At 37.1% G+C, this 22186-nt stretch overlaps 1 protein-coding gene across 3 annotated transcripts in view; it reads left to right on the top strand.

Annotated features, from left to right (window-relative positions):
- ephb6 (eph receptor B6) overlaps positions 1–22186 on the top strand; it is a 118722-nt gene that overhangs the window by 59481 nt on the left and 37055 nt on the right. For all 3 annotated transcript variants that reach the window (XM_057833618.1, XM_057833619.1, XM_057833617.1), the window contains exons 3-5: positions 1055–1327; positions 7078–7247; positions 9472–9767. In XM_057833618.1, the coding sequence (XP_057689601.1) occupies positions 1055–1327; positions 7078–7247; positions 9472–9767 (739 nt within the window). The remainder of the gene's footprint in view (positions 1–1054; positions 1328–7077; positions 7248–9471; positions 9768–22186) is intronic.

The raw sequence follows: 22186 nt of genomic DNA, 5'->3' as shown, positions 1-22186 counted from the left end.
AGTTGTCAGATCATATTATTACCGTGCATATTGTCAGTTTACGGTAATGTTTTGAACTACCAATGTGCTATGCTTGTGCTGTGTTTCACCAGTCAGTAAAATGACATTTCTGTATCTGTACACAAGCTCTGTTTTCTTGTATTTTTTTATTTATTGGTGCTAAAATTAGGGTGTGCGTTATACACTAGTACAATCATTTTCCCTAGATTTTACAAGTAAATTTGGGGCGCGCGGTTATACATGGGTGCGCCTTATATTCGGGAAATTACGGTAGCTCAAATAAAAACTTACCTTATATTGGTCTTAACAGGGAGTAGCTGGATTCAGCCGTGTTAAATGAGTTATGTCATGTTCACTGCCAAATCAATAAAACTAAATGCAAATACTTTCAAAACTAACCGTTACAACGCCACTCTAATTAAACGAATACTCAAAGCAGCAAAATTTGATTCAAGGCTTTTTTCTAATCGAATTACTTGAGTTAATAGATTAATTGTTGCAGCACTAGTTTTTATTAATTTTACTTTTAAAATGCACCTTCTATAACCATTGAAATAATTTATATGTTTATCAATAACTATTTAAAAAATACAACAATAATTAATTATTTAAAAAATTGTTCCGATTTTTTTTTTGTCACTCCTTGCATGAGTCGTTAATGTGCTTTCAGGGTAATCTTTGTAGGCCCTGGAAGGTTCACTCATATTATGTTTCTTCATTTTCTGTGTTATAACCTAAACTGATTTAAGTCCGATTTGTAATTTATTATCAAGGACTAAACAAAAGAAACATTTGGACAAGGGTTGGCTAATAAACTACATGCACACTTGTTTGTTTTGGCTAACTTATACATTGCCGGACACAAGGGAACTGACAGTGGCCCTTAAGGGAGAAAAGGCCTAAATAGTTTGACTTGCCTCGAGCGCTCACAGCCCGTGCTACATTATTAAACAGTTGTGATTGCCTGACTCCGTGAATCTCGGCTCTGGCCAGTGGCCACTCTGTCGTTTTAAAAGTGTTTTTACAGCTCCAATGTTTATTTGCAACCTTCCAGTGGGATGAAGTGAGCGTCCTCGACGACCGCGGGAAGCTCATACGGACGTTCGAGGTGTGCAACGTCAATCAGAATACTCGGACTAAAGACAACTGGTTGGCCACGCCCTTCCTGTTCCGCCATGCCGCACCGCGGGTCTTCGTTACCCTGCGCTTCTCAGTACGAGACTGCGCCAGCCTGCGGAACCCGTCGCCCACCTGCCGAGAGACGCTCACCTTGTACTACAAGCAGGCCGACAGCCAGCGGGAACTTGAGAGGACTTGGGCAGCTGAGGTGAGCTTGTCATATACAGTATTCTTTATCTTTGATGTAGAATGAGTGATGTTAGACGCACTAAGGACCAGTGTTGTTAACCTTACTGAAAAAAAGTAATTAATTATAGTTACAAATTACTTCTCCCAAAAAGTAATTGCGTTAGTAACTCAATTATCTGAATGTAAGAGTAATTAGTTACTTGGCAAAGTAATTGGTGATAATTACTTTTTTTTTTTCCCTCAAAAAAAACAAAAACAAAAAAACATTGGCCACACTACGTGAAGTTTTTTGTGAAGGATTTTGGTACAATTGGCCCGAGCCCAATTCTTTACCCTAATTTACCCTTTACCCTGAATCAGCTGTTAAAAGTTTGTAACCCTTACCCTTACGTTGCTGTTAGGCTGTGGGTCAATCAGGTTACAGTTTAATTGTTGTGGTACCTTTACTCCGTCTTCTCTACTAAAATAATGACCGACACGGCAGGACAGTCTTAACTCTGCGTCTTTATTCTCGCAGCGCGGCGCCAGGAACTCTCGTGTTACACTTAAACACGTCCTCTAACAACACAACCTAGGAGGAACTAATATTCAACTAGGAACAAAAATTATACAACATAAAATATTAAATATGAATGAACAAAGCATCACATTCGAAAATATTAATGCATAATAAAATAAATGATAGCCTATATAAATAAAATAAATTGGAAATGAGCCAAAACACCAATAATGAAATTATAATAATAATGCACAATTCCTGCTTACAAGTTATTAAAATTGCTCCCATTATTGCATTACTTCCCTTCTCTCTACTTTCGACATATGAAAATTTTAAAAACTGTTTCATCATTTAAAGATAGATTCAAGTCAAGATTTTGCCGATTTAGAAGTATTTTAGATAAAAAGTTACTTAGGTTCGCTAGGAAGGTTCTCTACAACAGAGCCGTCCTAAAAAGTCTACTGCTTTAAGATGGCGGCTGTTTACTAACGCATCTAGTGCCGTGTCTGTCATTTTGCATCTAGTTATATCTATATACAGTACATGTGATATCTACCATGTCTACCATATCTACCATAACATGCGGGCGTAGTTTGTAGGCTATCGGCTACAACATGTATTATTGGAGCTACCTAGCATCGCGTTTGCTCGGCATCACAACTTTCTTGCCTCCTCCCCAATCCTGCTCTGCGCTGTCTTCTCGGTGTGTCCGTCTCCCTCAGACTTTTCGACCAATATAATAACGCATAGTAACGCATGCCTTTCCGTCCTCAGTAACGGTAACGGCGTTGCCAAGATGAGAAAGGTAATTAATTAGATTACCCACTACTGAAAAAAATAACGCCGTTAGTAACGCCGTTATATTGTAACGCCGTTATTAACAACACTGCTAAGGACCTGAGAGAGGAGTTGAGACGTTTCTATAGACAGTTTTATGTGTATGTCTTTTACGTGATGACAAAAACTGTTTGTTTTTTTTTTTTTTAAATACTCAATGATCTGAGTCAATATTCAAAGAAAGAACATTTTATTTGAAACTGTGCAGAATGGAAAAATTAAACAATAAAATTGACTGCACTGTAAACAGAAGCTTGACAAGCTCAAACACTCCAAAATGTAGCCTAATGGCGGATTGCAAGCAACTGATCAGGTGCATACCGCCACCTTTTGTACAAAATGTGTGGCGCACCTGTCTGAAGGTGCACTGCTCTCACTGTTTGTTTCTGTTGGTCAATATCTTGTTCAGCTGCCTAATCTTGCTTGTACTCGTGTTGCTGCCTTTAGTGCTCAATTAGGGTATAGTTGCATGGGGCTTATAGATTGTGCCAGAGGCATGAAAACAAAACTATCAATTCACAATGAGAAAACAGAAAACAGACAAAACTAACGTGTAAAGCAGGCGACAGTTTGAAAAGTAGTGGAGTTAAAAAGTACAAATACATGCTGTAAAATGTCGTGAAATAAAAGTAAAAAGTACCACTTCATATTTGTACTCATGTAAAGTACAGATACACAAATATGTACTTACAGTAAGTACAGTAACAAAGTCATTTTACTTTGTTACATTCCACAACTGGATAGATGCCCAATCCATTAGAACTGGAAGGGATATTAGCAATTACCTTTTTTGTCAATTAAAAGTTAAGAAAAAAAAGTTTTAAAAATTAATTTAGGGGAGAATATTGACTTTTTTTTCTTTTGTTTTACAAATTTAAACATATTTTAAAAAATAAAATTAGGAAAATATTTGTGGTTTCATTTACTGTATATAATTAAAATATCTACATTTTGAAATAGATTATATCAAATTAAATTTAAAAAAATAAAAGAATATTTTTTGTTGATAAGAAACTAAAAAATAGAATAAAAATATATTTAAAAAAAATAATTAAAATACAGAATATTTAATGTGTTTTTCTTATTTGTATTTTTAATTGAAAATATTATTGATAAACATATTTTCAATTAAAAATTCCTGAATACCTTTAAAAAATCAGATAAATACAAAATAATATTTACTGTTTCTTTTTTTAAAAACAAAAATAAACCAAATTAAAATAAATACGGAAAAAAATATTTAATTTGTCCCTTTTTATTTAAAATATGTAGGATTTAAAATCAATTAGCATTATAATAAATATATAAATACAATATTTACTGTTCATTAAAATAATATGTGAAAATTAAAAAAAAAATCTGAACGAGAACATTTAGTTTTTTTTTCCTTTTTCTTTTTTTAAATCTAATATATTTTTTCGAGTAAATGAAAAAAAACATCAAGTTGTGTTCAAAAAGATTCTTCCCGCTGGCATGAATATGATGAATATGTTCCACTGCTCTTTACTCATTAGCTTCCATTGACAGCGATAGATGTCAATGGCAGCAAGGGACTATTTACATAGTACAACGCCGCCAATGGCAGTCAATGACTTAACGCCTCCGTTTAAACGGTAACCTTAAAAGCAATAACACGCGACATCGACTGTTGTCACGCTAATGTCACCCTTGTTATACAAATAAGTAATCGTCTAATCACCCTAATTATTTACGTTCTTGCCGAGAGGAGACGACGGCTTACATCACACTGAACTGAAGCTAATAAGCTCCGATTCACAAGATACAGGAACGTGTCGCTGTCGCCTCGGAAAACATCACTTCAGTCCGGCTAATTGCCTCTAAGTGGCTGTCGCTGTCTGAGCAAAGATGTTTTATTTAGTTTTCTAAGACGTTTTCTTTGCTTTTTCAGTCCCTTTTGAGACCTTTTGAGACCCAAGTACATGTGCCGTCGTGATCTCTGCTGGGTGGGATGTGTGGTATTTGTGAAGAGGAGCTGAGATGCTTTTTTAAAGATGCAAATCAAAGCCTGATGAGGAGCAGGAAGCGCTGGAAGTCGACAAGAGGGCTTGAACATGACCTCCCGCTGCGGCCTGCTTGTGTTTAATCAAGATTTTAGTGACTCACTTCATGTCTAGCTTGAAAAATTTCCGCAGTATGTTTCCTACAAGGCTTTATTGGAGGGTAGGGAGGTACTGTCTTCCTTTTTAGTTGGGTAAGGTGGTCTCTAGTCAGGATTAAATCTATCAATATTTCATGACGAATGGGAAATAATATTGATTTCTACTGACATTTCTCTAACCAAGATGATTTGCCTTCTCCCTGCACTTTGGATGTAAAAAGTAGAGCGAGCCTGTGGTTTTGGTGGCTAAGTTAAAAATTAAGGGTGTAACGTACATGTATTTGTATTGAACCGTTTCGGTACGGGGTGCTCGGTTTGGAACGGAGGCATACCAAACGAGTTTCTGACGTAATGTAACCCTTACTTTTCAAGGCTGTTAGTCGATCAGGTTACAGTTTCTTTGTGTAGACTATATTTACTCCGTCTTCTCTGCTATAATGAGGACCAACACGGACAATATATAACCCAGAAACGTCAACGGCGCGACAACGTGGCCGCCGCGAGGACGCAGTGATCGATCAGCCAATGCACACCAGTCGCAGTTCGGCCGCGTGTTAGACGTGTCCCAGAAGCGGCTCAACGCGACGCACGCGAAAAGAACGGCAGAGTTTATTATTTGACGCGAGACGCGGCCCTCCTGCGTCAATACTACTAGATAGGATCGGGCAGACCAGAAGTCACTCGTGTAAGAATACGGTGGATCCGGTCGATTTTCAAACTAATATGCAATCGTAACCCACTTTTTGAGTCCATCAGATCTCTTGAGTGGTAGATCGGGGCACAGTTGACTTGTCTTTGTTGATTTACTGCTGTCTTCTCTGCTATAATAATAACCAACATGGCCCCGTGTTCAATACAAAACCCTCCTACCACAACAAAACAAGTAGGAACTAATATTCACATAGGAACTAAAGTTATACAACATAACATATACAATATAAATGAATATTACATCACATTTGTAAAATATAAACACATAATAAAATAAATAATATCCCATTTAAATAAAATAAATTGAAATGAGCTAAAATACCTGTAATTAAATAATAGAGAATAATACACAGATCCTGCTTACACAATTAAATTTATTGATTTCTGTGTGGCGATTTAACTTGAGAAAATCCACCAATAAAGCTTTTGAAAACCATTCATAAGTAAAAAAAAAAAAAAAAAAAAAAAGATTCATTGAGGCATTTCATTTGTAAAATACATGTTAAAATCTTTGTCATTGGGATTGCTTTTCTATTTAGCACAGGACTTCTTTTTTCTTCTTTCTTTAGGAAAGAAAGCTGACCAATACGCAGGGGCTGAAAGGCAAATTGTTGTTGGATTATTGTCTTTAAATACCTGCTACTTTTTGAGCAGAATTCTAGCTTTGTATAGGCTGATGTTCCTATTGTTGAACAAAAGTGTGTAATAAACTACTAGCACATTTATATTTTGCATTTTGTTTTCTTACTGTACCGAAAATGAACGGAACCGTGACCTCAAAACCGAGGTGCGTACCGAACCGAGATATTTGTGTACCGTTACACCCCTATTAAAAATATATATACAGTATACAACAATGAATTCCTATTTTGTGAGGAACAAAACATTCCGACTGTTTTTCTCTTAGTATTATAGTTGTTGATGTGGTAGGTGGTGCATTTTTGGTTAAAAAAAAAATAATAATAATATTTAAAAAAAACATTCACAGATTTCATGTACTGTACAAAGTAAATGTAATAAAAATAAATATGCACATCAAATATATTTTCTGTTCAGTCAGTAATAATAAATACATTCATACTGTGCATACATAGCTACATACACATATACATACATACACTTATACATACATTTACACCATTTTTTTTACTTATATGCATTGTTATCATGATGCCTTTTATTTTATTTATTTTTTTTTTTTTAATGACACCTTCTTAATTTTTCCCCCCAATTTACCAGGGAACACAAAAACCTGAACAATTTGTAGAATTAAAGTACTAACAATTTTAATGAGGCTAAAAGGGCGACAATATTGAAGACACCAAACAATAAAACAATTGAAATAATTAAAATAATTCTTTGAAATGAAGTGCATTGCAGTTATAATCTGTGTTATACAGATGGCCAGTCATTCTTATTTTTTGACATTTGTATTTTAACACTGAAAAGACAACAGCAATATTATTTATGTATAGCATTACATGCTTCATTAGTAGAAATATTCCAACATTTATACCTGTTAATTTTATTGCATACCTTTTACCTTTTTGTCAAGTTCTTAAATACTCCTGAGTTTTTTGTTGTTGTTTGTTTCTGTGCGCAGCCTTCCAACGGTGAGAAGGAGAGCAGGGAAGGCTGGGTGAAGATTGACACTATCGCCGCAGACAAGAGTTTTTCCAAAGTGGAGCCCAGTTCACCGCATCAGTACCAACCCAACAGATACAGCCGCATCAACATCAAGACACGCAGTTTTGCCCCGCTCACACGCAACGGGTAAAGACGCTGGCTTGCACTGCCATACTGGGAAATACTTGTTTACTATACCTTAATGCATCATGCCGATATCAATATTTGAGTGTTTTTCCCTGACAAATATTTACTTTATATTGAAGTTTTACCAGGTTTATTTTATTAGTTTTTCTTCTTCCTCAGTAGTTTTATTTCTTATTTTTTGCCCCCGTTACTTTTATACATTTACCTAAGCACAAGAGTTTACTCTGTAGTTATATATATATTTTTTTACAGTATTATTTTTACTTAAGAGTATGGGCACTTTTACTGCCACTTGTAGTACCTGTACTCAACTAATTCGCTGCTATTGACAGCGATTGACGTCCAGTTTATTTGGTCTGGGTGGGCTCACCCAGTTCAAATGGATTGGACGTCTAGTGGTAATAAGCTGATTTAAATTCACGGCAGATGGATGAAAAGAGCCATACCTAAGAAGCCAATGGCACTGTAAGAGTTAAGTACTGTGTGGGAATACCTTTTTAAGTTCTGGTACTTTAATATTATTAGTAGGGTTGTTCCGATCATGTTTTTTTCCTCCCGATCCGATCCCGATCGTTTTAGTTTGAGTATCTGCCGATCCCGATATTTCCCGATCCGATTGTTTTTTTTTTTTTTTTTTTTCTCCCGATTCAATTCCAATCATTCCCGATAATTTAAAACTCGGACGAATATATACATTCAACATATAGTACATAAGTACTGTATTTGTTTATTTTGTCAATAAATCCTCAAGATGGCATTTACATTATTAACATTCTTTCTGTGAGAGGGATCCACGGATTGAAAGACTTATTAATTCTTAAGGGATAAATGTGACTTTGTATATTGTGACTAAATATTGCCATCTAGTGTATTTGTTGAGCTTTCAGTAAATGATACTGTAGCCATTTAACTGTTCTGCCCAAATGCATGATGGGAAGTGCAACCATGACTGTGCGTAGGTGGCACCAATTGATATACATATCTTCTCTGCGTTGGGAAATAAAATAGGGTGTTAAGAAAAAGATCAACTTCTACCTTGCTTCCCCACATTGCTTCCCACGATATTACTAATTGTTGAGAGAGGAATTTAAAGGCTTTAAAAAAAGGCTCCAAAGGCAGCCAAAATTCACTCTACTCATTTTACGCTGCCTTTTAGCTCTATATATAGTTGGTAAAACGGCCATTATAGATTGAATGCGACAATGCGTGAGTAGGTCGTGCAGCGCATGCGTTAAATATTTTAACGTGATCAATTTAAAAAAAATTAATTACCGCCATTAACGCGACAAATTTGATAGCCCTACTTTAAGCCAAAACTAAAGACTCTGGATGAGTGTAAGACATTTTGTCTGTAACGTTAAATACAATTAGAAAACTATTTAATTAAAAAATATATATATATATTAAAAAAAGGCATGTCCGATATTTTTTTGCCGATTCCGATACTTTGAAAATGATGTAATCGGGACATCTTTAATTTGTATAGTACTTCTTTAAGTACTTAGTACTTTTTTTCACTCTTTTACATTTGTACTTCAGTCAATGAGTTGAATCAATAATTACTACTAGGCTCTTTATTATTATTATGATTTTAAGTGCTTGCATACTGTATGTACTGTGAGTTGGTCATCTCTGATATTCGATATTCTTTAATTACTGGAATTAAATCAATGTTATTACTTTTAATCTTTGTACATGTATTACTTTTAGTACAGCACAAAATGTGAGTACTTTTGTTTACATGAGTACACTGGTACTTGATTATTTTTGCTTGAGTATTGAGTATATTGATTTGAATCAATCAATCACTTCTGCCATCCCTTTCCCCGAAAGTATCTGCATAGTACTTCTCCAAGAGCTTCAGTACTTTTTTTTTAGTTCTGATACATTTTTACGTAAGTAAATAGGTTGAATCAGTACTTTAACTTTAACCGAAGATTTTTACAGAGCTCTCTACAGGATTAAAAGAAAGAGAAAATAAGGCTTTACTTGTTCATATATTACATCTATAAACAGACTAAATTCAGTACACATATTTATAGTTCTATTTGCCTTTTTATTTGATCGTAAAAATGTTATGATTGCATTAATTCTAGAAAGCAATAAAATATAGCTTTCTTCCTGTAAAACTTTTTGAATGAAAGTGAAATTTACCCATATTCATCATCTGGTTAATAATTCATAATGTCTGACTTCAGCACATTTTCTCCACGCTTCCTTACAGCTTCGTGTTGGCCATCGTGGACAGCGGGGCCTGCGTTTCCCTCATGGGGGTGTCGGTCTTCTACCGTCGTTGCCCGGCCACCAGCCTCTACTTGGCATCCTATCCGGCCACCCCCTCCGGAGCAGAAGCCACGGCTTTGGTGCCCGTGGGCGGCGCATGCGTCCCCCACAGCAAGTCCCAAGGGTCCAGCGGGCCTCGAATGCACTGCAATGCTGAGGGCGAGTGGATGGTGCCGGTCGGCGGATGCGTCTGCGATGAGGGCTATGAACCGAACCTAAATGGATCTGCCTGCTTGGGTGAGCCTGATTCACATAATCATGTCATCATGTGGAATGATGAACAGTGGGCAGAACGGCTGATAAGCCTGGATTTGGATTTTTCTGTTTACAAAGGATATAAATAACATTGGCAAAGATTTGGCTGCCCAAAAAAGTAAATGTGTCAGATATTTTCTCAGTTTAAGAAGGTTCAAAAATCCATATAAAAACATTTGTTTTTGCTTGATTTCAGTAAAAACAAAAAGACCAACTTTCAGATGTATGGACCTAATAAAAATTAAAAGTAGTATTTCCATCTAAATGAAATAACTATACACCTTCAATACGGATGAATGTGACCTGTAAATACCCCAAAATCAACAGGAAGTGACCCAAAATCAATAAGAAGTGGCATGTAATTTCCTCAAAATCAGTCGGAAGTGACCCACAGTTAGAATTCCCTAAAGCTAACTGACGTTACCCCAAACCAACAGAAAGTGACCTATAAATGCCCCAAAATTTCAACAAAGAGACCCAAAGATGCCCCAAAATCAACAAGTAGTGGCCCAAAATTGGTAAGAAGTGACCTGTAAACACCTCAAAATCAATAACAAGTGCTTCAAAATAACAATTATACAAAATAACAATTAACAAGAAGTGACGCAGAATCAGCAAGAAGTCACCCCTTATATGCCCCCAAATTTACAAGTAATCACCCGAAATCAGGGGTGAAAGTGGGCCAGAAGGGTCAGGAACGCAGTTCCGGTATAAGATTCAGGTCCAGAACGCAGTTCTGGTATAAGATTCAGGGCCGGAATGCTGTTCCCGTACACGGTGCTTTGATTCCGAAAATATGACGGCAACAGAAAAAAAAAAAATAGTAAAATGCCACACATGCATTTCATCTTCAAGAAGAAAACAATCTACCAACATCAGATTTACATATATACACAGATTTACACGTGTTAACAACAAGCATAATAAAGTGCTTGTGTAGCGTAATCCGTTTCCACCAATATTTATTGTTTATTGTATTCCACGGACGGCATGGAGGTTTCCCCAGCTGCTGCAGTTATCGGAGTCTGACGATGATGAGTCACGTCAATGTGCGAATGCACGCAGCAAAGCAAAACGCCTGGACTCATTTATCCGTTCAATTGGCTGACATACATGTGATCAGCAGAGATAGTTAGCTCTGATTGGTTCAAATGTGCATGTTTTCTGGAACAGCAAAAAAAAAAAAAAAAAAGGTTGTTGAATTGATGGAACAAAAAAAGGGCAATGCAACATAAAATGGATCAAATCTTTAAGAGCAACGAAAGAGTTGAGGAGACTTATTTATCATATCTAGTTTTTTATGCTCTGATGGGGAGGTCCAAGAACATCTTAGCTGTCAATGTGCACTTTGGACTTGTATTTGTTCATTTATGTTAGGCTGCTTATTCATTTCCTTATGATAAAAAAAAAAAAAAGTAAATGTTTGCACAATCTTCAAAATATATTTCATTTCACTCTGCATAATATAAGTCATTTGTACTTATTTTTCTGAATGTATGTTACTTATATGTAAGCCTGTCGCAATATGCAATAATTCCATTTATCGCACGATAAATAAAAATGAAGGCGGTAATTTTTCCGGTGCGATTTATCGCCTCGTGTGCACGTGCGTGCGCGCATGCAGCAGACGTGCTGTTAAAAGTTCGGATTCTTTGTTACCAACTGCGCAAAATGCATCTTCGTTCCAGGTCCGGCAAAAAATAGCGCCAATTGTTCCCATTATATCCTATTGTTCAACGTATACCCGGGCGCTCCCGTCAGGGGTGACATTTCACGCGGGGCGTCTATTTTTCGGCACAACGCCGGATATTTACAACAAAGTCCGCCAAAACATTGTTACCGACTTGTCTGCTACGAACAACCTCGCTTTGACAACCGACAGCTGAACGGAATTGATGAACATTGAGTAGCAAATTAAGAGCGCTGTGCTTCAAACTCGACCTGTTTATGAAAGCCGATTGTCATATGCTGTGTTGTGCAGTAATGAGCAGATGTGTCTTCAGCGGCGTTTGCCAACTTTTTTAATGCAGGCACACACTAGATATCATGAAATAGCAAACTAGATGTGCTATGTCCCATGCCATTGGCTACGTGAGCCAAGAGTGATTATGGGACACGTAGTCCATATACTACATCGATGAATTCTAAACTGTCATGACTGAATGGAAGTTTTGAAGGCCAAATCAATCCATACCAGTGACTATAGATAATGTTGCAAATATTGTTATTTCAGTACGTGACACAGATGGATTCGGACCACAAATAGCATGTCTTGCTCATGTAGTAAACATAGCTGCTAAGAGAGCTGTAGCAATCAACAGTGTGCCCCGCCTCACTTTACAAACAGTAAAAATTGTTCTCAGCACATTTATACAAAACTTTTTCAGATTTTTCAGCACATAAATATTATGCAATAAAACGCATGTTTATATGATGGCAATTTAATTTTTGCTCGTTAGCAAAAAAAAAAAAAAAAAAAAAAAAAATTGTTTTTTTTTTCAAGGCATTAAATGTATTGAATCGGATCGAAAATTGTGTCCCCCCATTTTGACAATTGTACCGAACCGTGACTTAACTGTATCGTTGCATCCCTATGGAACAGTTTTCATTTGCCTAAATGCTTAAGTTATTAAGTGCAATTTTTTTTTCTTGAAAAACACATTTTATTTATGCTGTGTTTCTGTGCGGTATTAATATTGTTGTCTTTTACTTAAGAGGCATGGTCTATTGTTTATAGTTGTGATTTCTTAAAAAGTATTTTTGGATTTAAGAGTAAATATTTATCGCGTTTAAATGGGTGTACTTGATCTATTAATATATACTATATTCTCACTGTGTTATTGTAAAATGGTTTTAAAAAATTTGGGGGGCGCAATAATATCGCATATCGCAATAGTTTATAAGATAAATTATCGCACACTAAAATTTGTTATCGCGACAGGCCTACTTATATGTTTGTTATTAAAAAAAAAAAAGAAAAAAGAAAAAGTAAATGTTTACATTAACTTAAATTTTAATAAGCATCCTATGTTCTTAAGTAGTTAAAATTGAGATATGGCATTTGGTATGTGAGGAAATGAGGGAAAATAAAATTTAGGAGATGGAGGTTGGGTTTATTGCTGTTTTTGTTTACTTTTATTTTGCAAATCATTGAAAAAAATACAATTTTGAATGAAAATCAGTTTTTCTATGGGTAATAGAAATAACTGTGCTAAAAGTTTTCTTTGCATTTCAGTAGTTTAAGAGGTTTGACCCCCCCCCCCCCCCCCCCCAAAAAAAAAAAAAAAAAAAAGAAACAAACAAATGAATAAATAAATCACATTTCTGGCTCCGTGGCGACCTTCACATCGGGGGTCGGGGAGTTCCGGCAAGAAATTGTGCCACTTTCACCCTTGCCCGAAATACTTGTAATTAAGAAGTGACACATAATTTCCTTAAAATCAGTACTGTGAAGTAACCTAAAATTGACATGGTGTGACCTTTAAATTCCTTATAGCTAATCGGAATTATCCCAAATCAACAGGAAGTGACCTGTAAAGGCCCCTAAATCAACAAGAAGTGAATCGCTGAACTTTACTGTCCAGCATAGCAAAGTATCCCCAGAAAATTTCAAAGAAAATTGCATTTTCTAGTTACTTGAACTAAGTGGAATATTTTTTCACATTCATTTATTAACTAGTATTTAACACTCACAATACGATGATAGAGAAAATAGTCCGACTAGATTTAAGACAAGACATTTTATTGATATATCATGAATTTGCAGAGAACCGTCAGTGGCACTGAAATTATTTCCTTATAGCCATGCAAAGCCATAATCTCTATTATTTGCATGTGGTTGTCATCGTATCGCGCCCACGTTTCTGAATCCATCATCTATTTAAAACATTGCACTCATTTAGCAGCATCACTTGCAATCGCATCCATATGGCCAAGCTCATTTGTTCCCTTTGGAAAACACTGGAGGCATTTTTGACAGCATAACACACAGTGATGCTCAGCCACTTGGGTGACTGCCCCAATGGTTTTGATAATGATGCGGACACACTGTATTCTGCTCATCAGCTGTTTTGGAAATGAGCAAACAGTGAGGAGATACGATGAGAAGAAAGCAATGGGGGAAGGAAAGGGAGCCATAGTGAGAGGGACGTGACACATTTAGGTCACGGCGATGTGATGGCCACTCGTCTGTGAGCAAATGATGGAAACAGCGGGGGGAGTGGAGAAGATGCAGTGTAACGGGTGGCAGCCATTGATTGAACACTAGAGGATGCAACTTAAACAAACTGGGAAATGAAGAGAAAAACCTTGTGCACAGATTTTTGACTAATTCTGCATATAAAATTAAGGGAATTTAAATGTTGACTTCATAAAACGTATGGTTTGTACCAGTTTTGTTTTTGGCAGTCCTTTTAATTTTTTCCCCAGTGTTAGTCTTTTGGACGAAAATACTTATTAGTCATATTTTAGTCATTTGAAAATGTGTTCGTCTTCATCTAGTGTTGGTCGACAAAATCTCATACAAATTTCATTTAGTTTTAGTCAACAGTTACTCAAAAATGTTTTTTTCTGTAAAATTCATAGGTTTTAGTCCAAAAATAAATAAAGGATATTTGGAATGAACATACACAGTCGAGCACATATTGTAGCGTCTACGGGGACAACGGCCAATTTGTGATGATAATACATACTCAGCAGAAAAAGTAGTACAATATTTTCAACTTCGTGATGATAATACACACTCAGCAGAAAAAGTAATAAAATATTTTCAAATAAACCCACAGAGAAAAAAAGTTTTCCGAGCATTCAAGAGGATGGTCACCACACTAAAATTGATGCTAATGCTAAGGCGAATGCTATGCTAACGAGTTAGTGTGTGATAATCACTCAACACAGACCTTTAAAGGCTAACGAAATATTTCATATTCTCTCTCGCTAAGATAAGAAAACAAATCTTACCATGTGTTTCCTAACAAACAAGATGGAGCGCAGCCAAACTTTAAACAAATCCTAAACTCTGATGAGGAGAGTGAGGGAGAGGCGCAACACATTGTACATGAGTTACATGACCCAACACTGCTACGATGCAAGCTGACTTACTCCATTTACAATATGAAAATGTCACACTGACTCACCCATTGGCAACATACATGTATCACAAAAGTGAGTACACCCCTCACATTTCTGCAGATATTTACAGTAAGTCTATCTATTCATGGGACAACACTGACAAAATGACACTTTGACACAATGAAAAGTAGTCTGTGTGCAGCTTATATACCGTATTGGCCCGAATATAAGACGATGTTTTTTGCACTGAAATAAGATTGAAAAAGAGGAGGTCGTCTTATAACTGCGGTCTAAAAAAAAAAAAAAAAAAAAAAAAAAAAAAAAAAAAAAAACTGCGGCCTAGACATATACCCATTCACGACGCTTGATGGCGCCAGTCATCAATGAATCGAATGCTGAACGCGACTCGGGCGGCCAAAGCGAACCCCTGACACGAAGAAGAAAGTGGTAAGAAGGAAAAGAGAAGAAAATACCGGTAATAGAAGAGATAACCGAAAATGGAGAAACTTCGCGACAATTTGGAGAAAAGTGGGTCGAAGATTGGCCAGGTTAACCGGTGTTTGGCCATTCCTTACTACGCGGCGAAACGTCCTACACAATGCTCAGGGCGCTTGCATATGCATTCACACGCATGCGCACATCGGTTGGAAGCGGCGAGTACTCACTATTTTTGTTTTTATTTAGTTATTTAGAACCTTTTCACAGCCTCAAAGATACTTTTTGCATGTATTACCCTCTCATACTTTTAACCATTGTGTTTTTTTGTGTTAGCTTTGAAGCAGTTGACCACATTAGTCACGTAGCGTATTTAAATCGTCCTTATTTGACATAACTACATTTAAGTATTTTCTGCAGGCATTTCTTTAGTACGTTATTCCTGTATGCATCTAAACAAAACAAGTTTAGAGCGCACGGTAGTAATTTAGGTGTCAAATTCGACTAATGTAGGACGTTTCGCCGATGTAGGACATTTTGGCAGAACACCGGCAGCTGAGGAGAAGTTATGACGCAAACTTCAAGTTGATGGTGATAAATGAGGCGGTGTCTTCAAACAACTGCAAAGCGGCTGTGAAATATGGTGTCACAGAGTGTAATGTACGGAGATGGAGAGCTCAAAAAGATCGCCTAAAAAATGCTCAGTCAGAGAAAAGCTTTCCGTGGTCGTTTCTGTATAAAAATTAATTTGGTGTTCAAAAAGTCTTTTTTCAAACTTAAGTCTTGAAAAAGAGGTGGTCGTCTTATAATCGGGGTCGTCTTATATTCGGGCCAATACGGTAATAGAGTTCATTTATTTTCCCCTCAAAATAACTCAAAATATAGCCCTTAATATCTAAACCCCTGGCAACAAAAGTGAGTACAACCCTTAGAAACAACGTACATCCCTAAATGTCCAAATTGAGTACTGCTTGTCATTTTCCCTCCAAAATGTCATGTGACTCGTTACAGGAGTCACATGACATTTTGGCACTAACAGGCTGACCCCCCCACCTATTCAATCTCTGCAGCAATGCTGACAGCACTCCTGTAACGAGTCACATGACATTTTGGAGGGAAAATGACAAGCAGTACTCAGTTTGGACATTTAGAGATGTACATTTTTTCATAGGTGTGTCCTCACTTTTGCTGTCAGGGGTTTAGATATTATGGCTTTATGGAAAATAAATTAACTCAATTATGTAAGCTGCACACAGACTACTTTTCATTGTGTCAAAGTGTCATTTTGTCAGTGTTGCCCCATGAAAAGATATACTTAAATATCTGCAGAAATGCGAGGGGTGTACTCACTTTTGTGATACACTGTAGTACAGAAACTATGTCATTTTTCCGTCCCGTCAAACAAAAACTGTCATTCATCTCGTTATGTTCTAGTCTCCCAAGCTACGTTTTTAGCTCGCCATCGTCACGTTATGGTCACAAAAAAAAATTGTCGACTAAATATTTTCATTATCGTTATTGTTGACAACCACAACACTGGTTTGTAAGTACAGTTAACTGTTTTATTGTTATAATAAACATTTGCCATAGACATCATCGCTATCACTATCACAGGTTGTGAAGTCTATGCATTTTGCAAGTCCCACCTAAAGAAGTACTTGGCTCTCTGAGTACCACCATAACATTATGATACAGTAATGTAGTAGGCCCAAATGTTTGATTTAAAACAAACAAAACAAAATGATGAAGATCATGCGTACAACAAATTGTACTCAGTTTTTCGCCTACCACTAGTGGTACTGATACTACACTTTGAGAAACACTGATCTAGTCAAAGTAAACAAATTAAATGAAATTTGTAGATGTACAGATAAATAGTAGGGTTGGGAAACTCTGGCATGAAGCCGATTCGATATGTATCTAGACCAGTACTTCTCAAATAGTGGGGCGCGCCGCGCAGCAATGCCGGGGGGGTGCATGTGTCCTCGGGGAACATGCTTTTTTCTTTTTTTTTTTTTTTTGTGCCGTACTGGAATAAAGTGTACTTGCACATCCACTCAGTGGGTGGCAGTGGCGCTCTCATTTTCAGAGTGCGTGCAGTATTTTTTTAACTAAGGTAGAGCACTCAGCACACAGAAAACAGATATGAAGAGCAGTGCGCCGCCGCCGTTTTTGAAAGCCGTTTTCCGACCGGACTCACTCACGCAGCGACCCACTGTCTTGTCCGGTTCTCACGTCGCCGCCCGAGAAGTGCCATTTTCGGCTTGGGATCGTCACGACGACCGCCCTCACCTACGGTCCTACCTCGGCCGCCGAGAATGCGCTTTTTTTCGTACCGTTTGCCTTTTAGCTTTGACTTTTAATACAGTGGCTGATGAGGAAAGACCACTGTTTACTGTGTCTAAAAATAATTATAGCGGACTGCCAGAAGCCAAATCTATTAAGACGCCACTTAAAGACATTCGACCCCAATCTCATTGATAAGCCGCTTGACTGTTTTTCAGCAAAAATATCCCGAATATTACCAACAATCGTCCTGCTTTGTCAGTGTTATATCAGTAAACCAGTGAGCATTGTTAGCATGCTCATTGCAAAATGACTCCACACCATTGCAAAGGAGGTAATACTGAGTGTGAGCAGCAAAAATAAAAACTGTCCTTCTGTCCAAGGACACTCTTTTTTTCCTTTATTCATTTTTGTTTTTTCGGTCAAATTTTTTGGCATATTGTCCTCATGAGTGAAGGTTTCTAATAAATTTGAATTTGTTATCATTTACTGATTTTATTACATTTTATTTTTCTGTATCAAATGGTCAAAAATGTACCTGGAGTGTATTTTTACAGTTTGAATGTGACTTTTTTTAAAATTCAGGCAAATTGATGCACGTCAAGTCTTCTCTGTTACAAACAAAACAATGTTAATAAAGTTATACTTTATTATAAGTTGATCTACGTTACTTTTTTTCTTTATTAGAAAAAAAGGACACAATGTTAGGCAGATGCGTATTTATAATAGTAATTTTATAGACAAATAATACTATTTACAGTGGCGGCAGAGAGTTTGGGGGGGCGCGAAACATTTACGTCTTGCTTGGGGGGGGCATAACAGAAAATAATTGAGAAGCACTGATCTAGACACACAGGTTACGATTCAATTAAAAAACGATACCTTTTTAAGGCCGAGCGATTCGATAGGATTCGATACAGTGTAAGAACGATACGGTTCGATAGAGTGAAAACGATACGATAGTAAATATTTGTTGTGTGTGTTTGTACAGTATTTTAAACATATAAAAAGACCACATTTCTAATGTAGCAAAATTAAACAACAAAATTTCATACCAATATTATGTTTTATTTTTTTTAAGAAAAAAAAAAAAAAGGCTTACTATATGACTGTCATTTTGTTAGATGGGATTGATAATAAAATAAAACTCCAGTGACAGACAACAGTAGAATGCAGTAATTCAATTACTGTATTTCCTGGTGTTTTTAACACAAGACGTAAGTAATTTCAACGTAAACATCTTACAAACAAAAAATATTAATTATCTGCAGCAGCTCTAGAAAAAAAAAAAGAATTAAACCTGCTAGTGTTATCATAAATGAATAATAAATTAAGCTTTACGACTGGTATAATTGGGGGAATAAAAACATGGCATTTTAGACAGACAGGTCAATAATCATTACTTTAACCTAATACACAGCAAAGTCATTCACTTATGCCTGTGCTTCCTCATTTTTTATTCCTCATCACTGTCTATATCTTTTTTTTGAAGGGCAGATTTTTCTTGAGGAAGATCCACTAATCCACATGTTCAGGTTTAAGTAGACTGCGTTTCGTGGAAACAATATGCCGTCCTTTCCACCATTGTAGTGGGTTATTTTTCAGGGTTAAAAACTCACGATCTCTGTACCGCTCCACACTTCACACAAGCTCTGTCCCATGCGAACAGATCTGGCTGCCTTCATCACTTCAAAGTCCGACTTTTGTTTTCCTGGGTGTGTTGAAAATCAATCGCTGCACGTCGCTGGCGTCGGTGATCACACTGTCCATTGTTTTAGCATGTTGCTTCATTGCCACGACTAGTTTCGTTTTTGGCTGTGAAGAAAATGCTACGGAGCGTGCGTTACAGTGCTTTCGTTAGCTGTCGCGTTGTTATGACACGCCTGTGACGGTCGGGTAATGATGGCGACTAGTAGCGGTTCTGCCGAAATGCATGGGAAGTTGAGGCAACCACGACTGTGAGTAGTGCTTGTCCATATTATATCATGCGTGCGGTCTCGATCTAAGCGCGCTGTGTGGTAAATGACACAAGCGCAGCATATGAAGTAAGCTAAATTATTATCATATTAAGCAATGCATTAAACTAGGCATTAGAAGCCGATTCTTGTGCTCGCGATAGCCGAATTCTATCTCTACTATCAGTTCATTGAATATTTAATGGCTAATTACTGTGGAATGGTAACTTTACTATCGATATATCTGTATCTCTCACCTGTAAAACCGGATATCCGGTCGTATCGGTTTATCGTTCTCAAGTTTAATAAATAGTATGCATTTAGATGACTAAGTACAGAGAGATTTATAATACGTTAGTTGTATAGCATGGTAGCTATTCAATGACTAAGTACAAAGATATTTTTATACAAAAGTAGTATAGCATGGTATGTAGCTATTCAATTATAAATCCTGTATTCAAAATATTTCGTAATAAACAACATTTTAAAAATACTTTACCCAAAAACACAATTTTAATTGACACATTCTCCCTCAATACTTGTGATGCAAGAATACAAAAAAGACGTGATTCATAGACAGTGCAGGCTTTGTAGAAATGTTCTTTTATTTTCTTTCCGTCCGACTTGAAAAATGACTTTAACGTGACTTAAAAAAAGGTAAAAGCAAACATTAAATTTGAAACCACCTTTTGACCGACAACAAAAAAAACTTATCTGACTCAACATCATATATTCTTTATCCTCTATACTGAATGACAGATGTGAGTTGAAACATCTTCATCAATACCATTGTTGTTTTCGTCAATGATGACAATAACAAAAAAGATTTCGTTGATGAACATTTTTCATGACGATGACTAGCTAAAAACGTGTCTTGGGAGACGATAACATAACGAGATGAACGCCAGTTTTCGTTCGAAGAGATGGGAACGAGACGAAAATGTGCCATACTTTGCGTCATGTGTTTACAATGTGTGACATGTTCTTATTGTGCGTGCATAATCCACCTGCATCATAGCAGTTGTGTCACCAGTGTGACGTGCTGTGCCATCTAACCGACCACTCACTGGTGTCCGCTCCAGGCTTGCTCGTTTTGAAATGTGGTGAGAGTTTGCTTTCTTATCTCTGCAAGAGGGAATATGCAAATGTTGCTTCAGCCTTTAAAGTGCCTCTGACACGAAAAAGCATGTTTATTTCATAATACACGTGGTATTTTATGCTCCTGAATGAAATGGACCGCTTGGATGTGTGTGGAAGCGATCGCTATATTTATTTAGTTTTTCTAATCCCGCGCCATGAAAATGAGTGACTTCCGGCAACAGTCTCGAGTTGAGAAAGAGGGCGCTGTGACGTGTACGGAGGAAGGAGTCCCCTTCACTATACAGCCGTACTGTTGTATGAGAAGGACTAAGGATTCAGCTGATTTTGCGAATTAATACATTTATTTTTCGCATCACACCAGCCAAACGGCTGCAGAAAAATCTTGCTGTAGGAGGAAGAGGTGTGTGCGCCTTTTTGGGGTTTCAAAAGGTTCCCATTCACCGGTGGATATTGGCCAAAACAAGCCCTACTACTGTGGGACCATGGGACTTACGAGGAAGTGAGTAAACATCGTGTTTTGTATTATGTATAATACTGGAATCATTTTAATATGTAGGTGGCTTGCATTTTGTGACATGCACCTTGGCCCCTCGGCCGACGACCGGCAGCTTGTTGCACATCCCCCCGCCGGGAGAGCACTACTCGTATACTCGGCTTATTCCCGTCTTCATTCAAGTGCCCGGTGTTCGGTCAAATTTTCCGACCGATCAGAAATTGCAACTTTGAGTTAAGAATAGCCGCAAATACAGCAATTACAAAGTAAACACTACAAACTTTCTTTAAATAAAGGACTACTTACGTTTGATCATGTATTGGCATGTAATTGTCATTGATTGGCAGCGGTCATTGTCCAGCTGCTTCCCCGGCGAGCTCCCCTGTCCGTAGTTGCTAGGAACTAGCTGTAAATTGCTTTCCGCCGGGCGGTTTGCCGATTGGCACAGACAATCAACAACCCAGTCGTCATGTGAAATTATCCGGGCTAGTTATGTGTGATTTTTCCGATTCGAAGACTTTGAAATGTCACTCGGTTTGGCTTAGCATGTCGGCTAGCTGTCACGCCTCTTGGTTTGTTTACATTCTCCGAAGCCGGGGAAGGGAAATGAAATAAGCCCGATTTAGGTGGCATAAAATATCGTTTGGGAGGTGCGACAGTAAAGGTGAAGTCGACAATTTTGACCATTATGGAGTAATTTTGCCTTGAATAAATGCATTTTTACTATTTCATATTCCATTTAGCACAAGACTGTTATTTGTCATGACCATGACATTTATTTAGCTATTGGGGAAAAATACTTGGATAAAAAAATAATATCCTGTAAAAATATTGGAGTAGAGAGACTGAAACAATGACATTTTGCGACTCTCTTCGTCACGTTTTCCTCATTCTGAATAATTCCCCCTCAATGGGCTGACTGGTCCTTCTCAAGCCATTTATTTACCTGTTGGGGAAAATACTTGGATAAAAATAATATCCTGTAAAGATATTGGAGTAGAGAGACTGAAACAATGACATTTTGCGGCTCTCTTCATCGTGTTTTCCTCGTTGTGAAAAAA

This window comes from Corythoichthys intestinalis, chromosome 4, assembly GCF_030265065.1.
Source record: "Corythoichthys intestinalis isolate RoL2023-P3 chromosome 4, ASM3026506v1, whole genome shotgun sequence".
Taxonomy (NCBI): domain Eukaryota; kingdom Metazoa; phylum Chordata; class Actinopteri; order Syngnathiformes; family Syngnathidae; genus Corythoichthys; species Corythoichthys intestinalis.
Note: the sequence above shows the minus strand (reverse complement) of the source record. Positions and strands in the feature narration are given on the sequence as shown.